At 33.1% G+C, this 13,526-nt stretch overlaps 2 protein-coding genes and 1 long non-coding RNA gene across 4 annotated transcripts; 2 read left to right on the forward strand and 1 right to left on the reverse strand.

Moving 5' to 3' along the window:
• The first annotated feature begins 1,703 nt into the window (after positions 1-1,703).
• LOC140836109 (uncharacterized) lies at positions 1,704-2,706 on the forward strand. Its single transcript, XR_012118980.1, has 2 exons — positions 1,704-2,052; positions 2,352-2,706. It is a non-coding gene; the product is annotated as an uncharacterized lncRNA (long non-coding RNA).
• Positions 2,707-7,937: 5,231 nt separating this feature from the next.
• On the forward strand, positions 7,938-9,914 carry LOC140836126 (uncharacterized). 2 transcript variants are annotated; one of them, XM_073201539.1, is made up of 4 exons: positions 7,938-8,153; positions 8,300-8,438; positions 8,797-8,930; positions 9,135-9,914. In XM_073201539.1, the coding sequence occupies exons 1-4, from the start codon at positions 7,990-7,992 to the stop codon at positions 9,817-9,819; spliced, it is 1,122 nt and encodes a 373-aa protein (XP_073057640.1). In that variant the 5' UTR covers positions 7,938-7,989; the 3' UTR covers positions 9,820-9,914. The 2 variants fall into 2 exon arrangements, with proteins under 2 accessions (XP_073057640.1, XP_073057647.1); XM_073201546.1 differs by having other exon boundaries at positions 8,300-8,393.
• Positions 9,915-10,052: 138 nt separating this feature from the next.
• LOC140836116 (CBL-interacting serine/threonine-protein kinase 10-like) lies at positions 10,053-13,281 on the reverse strand. The gene is made up of 2 exons (XM_073201529.1): positions 13,144-13,281; positions 10,053-11,931 (listed from the first exon to the last, which is right to left on the reverse strand). Exon 2 carries the CDS (start codon positions 11,548-11,550, stop codon positions 10,258-10,260), a length of 1,293 nt encoding a protein of 430 aa, XP_073057630.1. The 5' UTR covers positions 11,551-11,931; positions 13,144-13,281; the 3' UTR covers positions 10,053-10,257.
• Positions 13,282-13,526: the final 245 nt, after the last annotated feature.

Genomic DNA, 13,526 nt, shown 5'->3' on the forward strand with positions numbered 1-13,526 from the left:
ATTAAAGTCTTTTTTCATAGTATTTTCTTATGAACATTCGCTGTTTGTAAAGGATAATTTAGCATGTCAGCCATGGAGACTTTGGATTGATTAGTTATCCCTTCCCCGTAGCTGTGAAATGGTAACTCTTGAAAGTCGAATATGTCAGAATTCAAAATATTATATACGGAGAGTCGTCCATCTTTCTTTTTTTTCTTTTTTTTTTTTTATTTTACGACTGTACCGATAAAAGGAATCGACTTATTATTCACAGCTGTACCACTCAAATATTAGTAAGAAATTATATGTATCACGCAATCGTGTTGAAATGCGAAGGGTTGACCAGTAAAAAAATATATACGAATACGTATAGCAAAGGCAACATTTTGTTTTCCCACGACGTTCCGGATGGGGAAAAAATTGTTTTAGTATTGCTGTCTATTTGTGGATAATATGGCATGCATTTTTAAATAAATGAACAAGTGTGCATGACGAAGTTTCGAGTTAGAAACCCGATAGAATTCTATTAGGGGAGCAGTGAATTTAGGTTAACGGATAGAGCACAGATCATATGTAATCCCTGTGAGTCCCCAAGTCAAAATGCATTTTTCATATCTATCTTTGTGTTTTTTACATAGCTCATATGAGATTGTCTCACGAACCAACACAAAAACTCCAGTAAGACGATCTAACTAGTTAATTTTATGATACAAATATTCTATTTGAGTCATCAATAAGAAAGTTTTACTTTTATGTTAAAATATTACTTTTTATTGTAAATATAATTAGAGTTGGCATGTCTCACGAATAAATATCTGTGAGACTGTCTCACAAGATACATATTCACAGATCAATTTTGTTAGACGGTTTTCCATCTCGGCGCTACCCAAACCAGATGACCCGTCATACGGATAAAAGTTCGTGAGATCGTCTTGAGTCTTACTATTAATTTTTATAATTAGATAAGAAAGGATGCATGACTACTGATGATGATAGACATTAGAAATATGATTAAAAAAAAAAATTGCAAAACATATTCTTGTTTCCCATGATATAGGGGGGGGAGTTTTGTAAAATTTATAAAATCTGAAGGAACTTTGTTTATATTGTTTTCCTTCACAGATCTATGGGCCATTTATTGAAAACGTAAAAAGGGGACACAAATACAATTCCTCCATTGTTTTCCTTCACAGATCAATGTCCTTATTTAATATTTGTTGGACTAATACTTCATATTTGTAATTCAATCCAAGAAAACGCGACTTTCTAAAATTGCTATTATATTTCCTGAGCCAACCAATTATCTGGACCTTTTATAAATATATATCAGTTTTGATATGGACTGATGTAATGAATCATATTCAAATTATACATTCAACATATAGCTAAAAACTTGTGTGAGACGATATCACGGGTCGTATTTGTGAGACAGATATCTTATTTAGGTCATCCATGAAAAAATATTATTTTTTATGCTAAGAATATTATTTTTTATTGTGAATATCAGTAGGATTGACCTGTGTCACAGATTAAGATCTGTGAGACGTTTCACGTGAAACTCACTCCAATATATAAGTGATATTTCATCGATGAACATAAAAATAAACATGATATATGAACCACATATCAAATCTATATATTTTATAGCAATTGGAGCTGGACTGGCAAAATGGTGGCTGCCCACCATTCACGTTATTATAGTAGTATCTTTATATTAATGGCAATTAGGCGTAATCTTGCAATAATAGTGATAATATAAGATATAGATAGATAGATAGATACAAATGTGGAAATTCAGAGTGAAAAAGCACCAAACCACCTTCTCCACCACTAATAACAAAATTAGAATTCATATTTTTTTCTTCACCTAATCATTTGATTTCTTCAGCGCAGAGTGGGAGGGAGGAGAAAATGTGTCCCCTCAGAATTATTCTCATCTTCCTCTCCGCCACCCTCGCCGGATTCCTCGTACTACGGGGCCTCAAATCGCCTCCAAATCTAACTGACGACGTCGTTGCTTCCTCTTCCGAAGATGAAATTGCCTCCAAGAACACCGTTTCCCCTTCTTCCAGGGTAATCTTGTGATCATTGTCATGGTTTGATTTTTTTTTCGATTCAATTCATTCCAATTGGAACGTTTTCAGGTTCAATTTTAGTTTTATGGAGGCTCACGAACTATTTGGATTGGATTATTTTGAATTTATGTTTAATTCGGGGGGAAATTGTTTTTTTTTACCCCAGACGCTGAATTAGATTTGACTTTTTTACTGAATGAGTACTGATTTTATATAGAAGGAAAAAGGAACAATGGAATTTAGCTAGAAAATTTTCGAAAATGCGATGACTCTGATATTTATAAAACGTGATTGCAGTTCTGTACGGTCGTAGGAAAGGGGTTTTGGACTTGTGTGGACATGGCAAGCGGCAGATATCTGTGGAGGAATTTAGCTTCTTCATCATCTCCATTGGAAGGAAAGCTTCGTGCTGATTAATTCGGATATAGGCCATTCTTTCCACTCTTGTTTGTTTGGGCCGTTTTTTTTTAACCTGTCTCATGTAAGATCTGTTTTGACGCAATACAATCTGCATTAAGATCATTTTGATTGAAAGTTATATGCATGATTTTATAAAGGTGGGTGTAATCTGTTGTTGTACTGCTGTACTGAAATAGTTCCTTGTATAGATGACTGGTATTACCTTGTTATGATTCTTTCTTTCTTCTGACTTAATTTTGTGGTTTCATTTGTAAAATGTAATTCACTTTGAGAGTTTATTTGCACAAAACTTAAGTTTTGGTTGGCTTTGTTTACAATTATGGTTGATGTATCTGGTTCTTTCCGGTTTTTAAGTTGCCTTCTGTTTGAAGATCATTTTACATTTGCTTCCATAAAAATAGATGTTGCAAGACTCTTTTACCATACTTGCTATTGTCATTTATATTGTTTGCTGAAATAATGAGTGCCAATTTTTTACTTGGATCCATATTACAGTTGGGGGAGCGCGGAAGATCATTTGCGTGGTTTTCTAACTTGAACTGAATATGCTATGGTATACACGTGTTTCCTCATTCCTGTTATCTCCATCTTTCAGAAAATGAGGAACGGTCTTTTTATGTCTCTCATTTATGGTAATAAGCTTTGATTATAAGCTGGTGCATTGAGTGATTTGAAAATCCACCATTTTTTGAATCTTAAAGCACCCCTTTTTTTTGTTCCTGTGTTCGGGCATCTGTAGCCTTAGATCTACCGCCTTTGCATTTATTAATGAATTTGTTTAGTTTGGTTCTTGCAAGTGAGGGGTTTCCCACTGGCTTTCAAACTCTAATGTGTTTGTTTAGTTTGGTTCTTGCGAGCGAGTGGTTTCCCACTGGCTTTAAACACTGCTTTATTGGTAAGAATGATTAAATGTATACCATTTTCCTTGATTCCTTCTGTGAATTCATCGTCTTAGAGCTCTTTGATATGGGGAAACCTGAAATTGTTGAGATTGGGAAATTATCCATAGCTAGCAAGTGGTTGCTGGTTGAAATCTTGAGGTAGGATTGACTGTATACTTCGTTCGATTGTTGTAGCGATTTTGAGTGATGACTTTGGAAAAAAAAAAGCATTTTGATTTTATTGCAGTTTGTACCTTTGATGGGTTTTTTCAATTATTATTTCAGCATGTTGTGGATCGATGGTAAATTAGTAATAACATGTAAAAAAAAAAAGAACAGAGAAGTCGATAATGGATAATTGGATATTTAATTTGGAAAGATATTCATTTCTTGTTTTATGTGACGACTGGTATGTACACATTCTAACTAATTTCAATCGGGACATAATGCCTAAAAGAAATAAAATAAAATAAAATGTTAAACTTGTTTAATTTACAACGCAAATAATATTTTATCAATTAACAAGTATTTTGTGAGATAGTCTCATAAGTATATATATGTATAAGACGTGTCGATATGATCTATATCTATCACGAAAACTAATATTTTTGACATAAAATATAATATTTTTGTATGAATGAAGTTTTGATTAGAGATCTGTTTCATAAAATTAACTTTTGAGATAGTTTGATAAGATTTTTTGTTTATTGGATTGTGATTTTTTGATATAGTCGTATTCAACATTTAATTAATTTTATATCTATCTACTTATATGAAAGCATGAATAATTTTCCATGGGCCTGTTTTCTCCGGGTTGTGTTTTGCATTCTTTTCTCTACTACACCAAAGCCCAAGGACAAAATCACTTGGCGTGTGCTTTTTCTTCCACCTCATCACAGAAGAGGAACAACCGGCTCTTCTTTCTACCGCAAATCAAGTGTTTGTGCCAGTTAGTTGTCTTTACCAGGCGTTGGAGTTGGTTAACTTACGTTCCTGCTCGAACTCGAACTGTATTGACTCCTGACTTATGCTCGCTTGATTGAAACAGTGGATGATATACAAGTGTTATGGTTTAGATCCTATATCATCCATGGATATGAATGATATGAATGTAAGGCAAAAACTTGTGTGAGACGGTCTCACGGGTCGTATTCGTGAGACGGATCTCTTATTTGGGTCATCCATGAAGAAGTATTACTTTTTATGCTAAGAGAATTACTTTTTATTGTGAATATGGATAGGGTTGACCCATCTCACAGATTAAGATCCGTGAGACGGTCTCACATGAGACCTATTCGAATGTCAATGTATCTATATGCGTATTATTTTCAACTATGAATTGGACAACCGTATTCTCCGGTCTCCACCAACTTCAAATTCTGGAATGATGATAATGACTTGTCATCAATACAGCTGCATATCAACTTCAAATTTCCGTTCTTCACGCCGTTGCTTTTCAGTTCCTCTCGTAACTGCAAGACCAAAAGTAAATTATCTTCACCAAAAACTATTAATCGTGTGTGGCATCTGACTGTCTTGATTGGCAAGAAAAAAACTTTAAGACACTAAAGGATCACGATTAAGACATTCTGCTGGAGGACTTTATTTTGATAGCGGTATCCCTCTGATTTTATTTTTTAGAAAGTGCAATCTTCTTTCATTAACAACTACATTTGGAAACCCAAATAATCTTGTAGTAACAATGACAAATCATCCAAATAATCACCTTGTCAGTGTCATAAATGTAATCACAAAACGTAAAAACTTATGCAAAGTTACTCTGGCTTTGTCATAATGATGGTAATCCGCACCACCATTATAAAAAGGGATATATTTCGTCGGCGTCCGAGGGAGATCGTACCTGAATTATTGTCAAAAACATATTATTCACAATGGAATTGATATCACTTCTTGTTAACAATTTGACTTGAATAAAATGTGTTTAGGGACAAAGAAGGTAGAAGAAACATTTTGCATATCCGTGAGCAAATGCAACAAATACCAAAATTAATATCATCTCGGATGCATGGATAGATGTTCTTTTCTTCATTGAAACGCAAGCTTTGCTCCTCGTACATGCTTTTTTATTAACAAATGTACAATTTGCTACAATCACAATCATTACGACTAATTAATTATCTCATTATATAAACTGAACTATGTTCGAACCACAGTATTTAACTGTCATACATAGGCAAATCTAACCAAATTAAGGATTATAAAGTAACAATGACAAATTTAACATTTTTTCTCCCCATATTCCACATCTAACAAAATTTATTTTCATTTGTTTTTAGGTTTTTTTATACAGATAGATCAAACTTGATTAATCTTTTAGGTGACCATAACTAAGTATTATACAAAGCAAATTGGAAGAACGAATAAACGATCGGGCTTGAACACTCGATGAGGAAACTGGGCTGCAATTGTTTCAACCCATATAGTTTCATCAAAGCCCATTAACAACTTCAAATTAATAATGATAATAAACTAAAGAAAAGAAAAATAAAAAAAATGGAAAAGAAAATTCATAACGGTCATATTTGTGCTTCTGAATTGGGGTTTTTTTTATAATTAACGTAAAAAAAAAATTTAATTTAAAAAATAATGTAAAAAAAAAATTATTTGCAAAACTATTGTAATCCGTGCTTACAAAGCACGGACGCTCCACGTGGACGAGCGTCCGCGCTTTGTAAGCGCGGACGCTCGCTTACGTGGACGAGCGTCCGCGCTTGCAAAGCGCGGACGCTCGTCCACGTAGATATATTATTATTTATTATTATTATTTAATATTATATTATTATTTATTATTATTTTATATTATTTATTATTATTATTATTATTATTTATTTTAAATAATTAATATAATTCGAATATATTATTATAATTATTATTATTATTTTTATTATATTTTTTAATTATTAAGTTAATTCGAATAAAAAATAAAAAATATAAATATTTATAATATATGTTAATTATTAAATATTTTGTATTATTTGGTTGGGTGATTGAAAAATTAGAGATATGAAAAAATTAAAGAGATATGAGAGGATTGAAGGGAGAAAATTAAGGAAAATAAAAATAATAGTCTTTCACCAATATGCCAATAAGAGATTTAATTTTAGCATATACTATCGTTGAAACTTACGCTTAATTATAATATTTTCATTCTATTATTAAATTTACATTGTTTATTTTATATTTAAGCTATTATTATTAATTAATTTCAATCGCAACATAAATACTCAAAGGACGTGAAAATATATTTATAAATATTTTATTATTATTATTATTATTATTAACTAATTTAATTCGAATGAAAAAAAATATATAAATATTTATAATATATATTAATTATTAAATATTTTGTATTATTTGGTTTGGTGATTGAAAAATTTGAGATAGGAGAGAATTGAAGGGAGAGAATTAAAGAGAATAAAAATAGTAGTCTTTCATCAGTACACCAATAAGATGTTTAACTTTAATATATATTATCGATAAAACTTACATTAAATTACAATATTTTCATTCTATTCGTAAATGTACATTGTTTATTTTCAATTTAAGCTATTATTATTAATGTAATTTCAATAACAACATTAAAATAAAATATTAATCACAACATAAAAATACAATATTAATATATTTTACAAGTAATTATTAATTTTTGCTTGCTTCCTTCACGTTTGGCCTTCTTATTTTTAAAAATTGATTTATTTAATAAATCTATTAATAATAATAAACCGAGTATATATAATTATATGTTTTACAATTAATTTTTTTTTTATGAAATATGTGTTTATAAAATTTTGAGAGATTCGAAATGGGTCTTCCTAAAATATCTTTTTGAACAATTGATTTTATGTACGTTTTCTTGAAATAATAATTTAAAAATAAAAAATATTTTTCCGTTCTCTCATATCTCTCATATTTTTAATCATCTCATATTTTTAAAATAAAACAATAATTTAAAATGAAACAATAAATATTTTTTCAATCCTCTCATATTTTAAAAATATTGATTTTATGTATTTTTTCTTTCAATACCTCTCATATCTCTAATTTTTCAATCACCCAACCAAATAATACAAAATATTTAATAATTAACATATTTTATAAATATTTATACTTTATATTTTTAATTTGAATTAAATTAAATTTTTCGAATTAAATTAATAATTAAAAATTATAATAAATAATAATAAATATAATAATAATATATTTTTATTATATTAATTATTTAAAATAAATAATAATAATAATAATAATAATAAAGCTACGTACGATCAACAAATAATAATAAATAATATAAAATAATAATAAATAATAAATAATATTAAATAATAATAATAAAATATTATTAAATAATAATATATTTACGAACGTCCGCGCTTTGTAAGCGCGGACGCTCGTCCACATAAGCGAGCGTCCGCGCTTACAAAGCACGGACGCTCGTCCACGTCGAGCGTCCGCGCTTTGTAAGCACGGATTACATTAGTTTTGCAAATATTTTTGTTTTTACATTATTTTTGAAATTAAATTTTTTTTTTACGTTAATTATAAAAAAAACCCTCTGAATTGAGGTTAATCAATTCATTGGATCAGAAATTTGCAATAGACAAACAAAGTGAGAGATGGGGAGAAGGAAGCGTACTGCTACAAAGGAGATCCAACAAACCCTAAATTCATCTCACGATAGTGGCGAAATTCATGGAGGAGTAGAGAAAGGGGGGAGATTCTTTGCGTGTTATCTGCTCACGTCTCTCAGTCCCAGATCCAAAGGCCACACCTACATAGGGTACGCTGTTGGATCATGGATGGAATTAAAGTTCTTGATTTACTGTAACGGTCGGGTTTAGGATCATTTTGTTTATTGAAGTGATTATATCTTTTCAGAACAGTGGGGAAATACCGAATTTTTTTTTCTGTGGCGTGATTTTGCAGATTTACTGTGAATCCACGGCGGAGAATCAGGCAGCACAACGGCGAAATCGGGAGTGGCGCTTGGCGTACCAAGAAGAAACGTCCGTGGGAAATGGTGCTGTGCATCTATGGCTTCCCCACAAATGTTGTCGCTCTTCAGGTTATTTGATTAAGACCAGAAAATAGATACGGTGCAAAATTTTCACCTGCCCGTTTAAGTGAAATTACTTATTTATTTTGAGAAAATTTTCGTTAACTTTAAACCAATTCATGTTTTTAAAAAAATATATATGCTTTTTTTTGAATTTTTATCTTGATTTAAGAAACCTGAAATCCTGTTGTCCGGATTGCCGATTACCTTGTAAAAATGTGATACGGCAGTACGGGGAAGGTAGTTTTAGATTAGCAACACGGAACAAAACAAAACCAGCAGGGTCTTATGAATTTGTAGTAATGTTTATGTAGTTTGGCCATGAATAATTGAAGTTGAATTGTGTGTTTGGTTGGAGCGCTTGCAGTTTGAATGGGCGTGGCAACACCCAGTGGAATCTTTGGCTGTAAGATCAGCTGCTGCAAGTTTCAAATCCCTTTCTGGAATTGCCAACAAGATTAAATTGGCCTACACTATGCTCTCCCTTCCTGCATGGAACAGGTATGTCAAATTTGAGCAGGTCTCTTGTTAGCACAGATCGATATTCCTGATATGGTTTGACCCGATCTATATTTCAAATGAAAAGTAATATTTTTGATATAAAAAGTAATATTTTTTTATAAATCGAGTCGTGTAGGGGGAACTGTCTCACAAAAATGGACGGGGCTGTTGATTCTTAATTTCTTTCTTTGATTTGTGTTTCAGCTTGAATCTTGCTGTAAATTTCTTCTCCACGAAATACAGAAACCAGACACCTGGTTGTCCAACTTTGCCTCAGCAAATGCGAACACAGATTTGTTCAATGGATGAGTTGCCCTGTTACAATTGGAGCAATACAGGGGCCAATGACGATTTGGGTTCCGATGAAGACCATGATTCAACTGACATTTTGCAAGAATCGACACAAGAATCTATAGAAGCAGCAAGAAAAGAAAGTGATTCCCCAAGCAGTCGTGGTTGCGAGGAAATTTTACAAAACCATATAAGTGAAAATGATGATACAAGCCATGAGTCTAGTTGTTGTTCAAAGGAAAATTGGATAGGGATAAAGAACTTACTGCATTGCAGAGAAGAAGATAAAAGGTATCTATCACCTCCCAATCGAGCAGAATCTTCGTTAGTCAGCAGCTTCTGTAATATTGTCAGTTACGTTGAAGACGAGCAAATACCTGTTTTGGTAGAAGAGTGGGACAAGAAACAGTTGACAACAACCTTTGTTGCTAGTGAAGATCAACTCTCAATCAATAAGCCTTGTATGCCTCGAAAAGTCGAGATTATAGACATTTTTACACCCTCTCCTTGCCATATGATAAGTTCAGGTAGCAAGAAGAGAAAGGCAGTCGCGTATCCTGAGATAATTGACTTGACAAAGTCTCCCATGTTTGTTTAATTTGACTCTTTATCATGTAAATGCTACGCCCAAAGGTGTACAATAATGTATTAACGTGAGGAATCTGTGGTGTTCAAATGAATGAACAATTTGAGCCTCAATATTCGGAAAGTAGGTGTACAATTAGATCCCACCGTTGCTTAGAACCAGACCAAGGTAAGAAACTTACACAAATATAGCTCAAGAATTTTAAAGAAAAATGCACGAATTAGTGATGGTAAAAAACAGCAAGAGGCAGCTAGAATATACTGCATTTCTAAATGAGAGGGCGTCACAAAATTTGAAGAACTCGGGGGTATAGTTACACCAAGAATTTCTTTCCACAAACATTTTGAGCCTACAAAATCAGTTTCTTAAAAGACTCGGGAATTCAGTCAATGGAGCGATTCAATGTATTTGACAGGCCGAAAGGAAGTGAACTCGCAGCGGTTCACCTTGTCAAGTCCAAACAATTTCTTGAAGACCAGGTCTAAGAACTTCATCCAATAAATTATAATATTCCGAGGTGTCTCCACTTGTTTTCCTCACTTCCACCATATGAGACGCTGGGGCGACCCCAAATATCTCCGCTTCAATTGATAAAATTCCATTCCTACCTTCCTTCGCTGCCTCAAACTTGAACAACCCCTCGTCTTTTTTACTTATCTTCTGCTTTGAACGTTTGGCAATTTCTTCCAGCGTAGAGACAATAACTGATGCAGGTTTCCAGGAAAAGAATCGGGCTTTTGAACAAGGCTCCTCGAACAATCTGGAAACATCAAATCCATCTGATAATGAGATTATATCAAACGCATTTAGGTTTGTAATCCTCGGAATTTCTTCCAAAGCACCACCATTTTCGTGCTGAAATGAAGCCGCGACATTTCTATCTAATGAATTAGTTGTACTACTCTCTGCATTATATGTTCTTGATTTCATGCTTATCCCTCTCCTAAACCAAGCATTTTCCTTGATTCTTGCTATTGTCATTCGACTTTCCGGATTTGGATCCAGTATTCTTGCAAGTAATTTGCGTACTTCAGGTTGAAACCAACTCGGGAACTTAAATTTCGCTTTCACGATTTTTCTGTACATCTCCATCAAATTAGGATCATAGAACGGCAGATAGCCAGCCAATAAAACATAAAGAATCACACCACACGACCAAACATCAGCTTTTGCCCCATCATAACCTTTCCTGTTTATTACTTCAGGAGAAACATAGGCAGGAGTTCCACACGTGGTATGAAGGAGCCCGTCTAGGCGTTTTGAATCAGCAAGGGCACTCAAACCAAAATCTGAAACTTTCAGATTTTCGTTCTCGTCTAATAATATGTTTTCAGGTTTTAAATCCCGATGGTAGACAGCCCTGCTATGGCAGAAATCAACTGCATTTATTAACTGCTGAAAATATTTTCTTGCTACATCTTCCTGTAATTTTCCCTTAGCCACCTTGCTGAATAGCTCGCCACCTTTAGCATACTCCATCACAAAATAAATCTTGGTTTTTGTAGCCAAAACTTCGTAAAGAAATATAATATTTGGATGTCTCGCCAGTCTCATATTGGATATTTCACGTATAATTTGAGCAGCATTCCCAATTCTCATGACCTTCTCCTTGTCTATCACTTTAATAGCAACACTTTGCCCCGTCTGGTAACTCCTAGCATAATAAACTTTTGCAAACGCACCCTGACCTAATAACCTTCCTATCTCGTATCTTTGCATCAGTACCCCGCTCTTGTTATCCATAATAAATGTACCAACAAAACAAGTCTTTTTTCTTTTTTAATCTGTAAGAATTGTTCAAATTCACCATCCAAGATTCACTATTATGCTGGCTAGGCTGACCATTCATTCAGTCCTAAATAAGGTAACAGCAGTTACATCCTATAGCTACTACACCCTCATTCAGAACAAAAATGCGGAAACTCGTTCAAGGCCAAAATCTTGGAATTGAAGGGTTTCCAATAATGCAAGAACAGTTTTTTGTGATCTCCAGGTGTCTTTTCTACTGAAGACTGCAATAAAATGCTGGAATTTTTCAGGCGAAAAATGAGTAACTTCAGTGACTTAAATTGATCCAACAAATATAAAGAAGGTCGATATATCGGAGACAAATGAGGCGTAATCCTGTTTGAAGAATGAACAATTTAATAAATATAAGCATTAAAAGAAAAGAAAGATGCATAACATACAGCATACTATGGCAAACAAAATTCAGCCCTTGGTACTGCTAATTGGGGACATTACAGAGTTGATAGGACTAGAAGACTATTACCTCGCCTAAATTGCTATGCTCTTAGTCAACATGATTCGTATATTCGATGTATATAGGTAAATTGCTTTGCTGTCAACCAAACATATATACATAGGAAAACATAAAATTTCTAATATCTTTTAGCAGTATGTCACCATCAGAGAGCAAAAACGTATAGCTGACATCATTAATGAAATGCGTACAGAAAAAAACAAGAGGAAGAAAAGGGATAGCTAACATGACAGATTCTAGTACTTCAAACTGGTTTTAATAAGCTCGGTGAATTTACTGTGAAATGAATTTGCATAATGGGGTTTGGGTCAGTTTCATATTAACCTAAAAGTAATAAAGCAAGGAAGGCATATAATATCACCAACTTGAGTAATAAATATGAAGTTCTTATACATCTTTCGTCAGAGTATTATCATCAAAACAAGGGATAAAAATCCAACTCGGGTAGGGTTTCCAGTTTCCTCTTTATCAGGCTTTTGAATGAAAATGCATCCAATGCCAGGTATAAATCAAAGGTCGTGTATACTCGTAATTCAAGAAAATTGAACCCATCAAACACCCCAAAAGTCTGGATTAATCACGCAACGAAACCATAACTGGCGAAATATCTGATGTCCATGGTTTTACAACCTTGGTTTAGTTCAATTTCGTTTTTTTTTTTGGTTTAATCTAAATAACAATGGGCTGCTCACCAAGTTTCATGATAATCGATCTATGTATTTTGCAATCTGGATGCTTACTTCACATAAATTCCTAGAACTGAGTACAATTTGAGGCCCCAACTGAAAAATTCTTAAGATCCCATCTTCTAAATGATCGAGTAAGACTACAACACAACCAGAAAAAAACAATTGCAAAGAAGCTAAAACGACAGAAAAGTCGGGCGAAAAAAATACACGCACACGTAATCCTTCATGAATAGCAGTAACCGGGTAGTAGATATTGCCAATCCATTGTTTCAGAACTCAGATGAATAACCACACACAATAAAGAACCAAATCGCAATAGATTATGTTTTTGCTCGACAAATTCCATTCCACAGCCAAATTAAGGAAATGGGATTCGCTAATTACCTCTAAAATGACCCAGAACGAGTTCGATCGATCGAAAGGGAGCTTCTTCTTTGTTGCGATGTGGAGAGTGGGACGTTAATTAAAAATAAAAATAAAATAAAAATTGCGTCTTTCTGGTGGCCTCTCACAAATTCACACTCCGACTTTTCAACGCGCAATTTTAATTTATTTTCTGTCATGTTTCAAATTTTATTGCCAACAGAAATGTACAAAATGCAATACGTGTCCTGTCTCGATGGTACGACCTTTTACCAAGTTTTTTGTTTCCACTATTTTACTCGTTAAAAAACAAAAATTTGTCATAGACAATCTCACGAATCGTATTTTATGAGGCAAATCTTTTATTTGAATCATCCAAAAAAATATATTACTTTTTATTGTGA

Source organism: Primulina eburnea, chromosome 1 (genome assembly GCF_022965805.1).
Source record: "Primulina eburnea isolate SZY01 chromosome 1, ASM2296580v1, whole genome shotgun sequence".
NCBI lineage: Eukaryota > Viridiplantae > Streptophyta > Magnoliopsida > Lamiales > Gesneriaceae > Primulina > Primulina eburnea.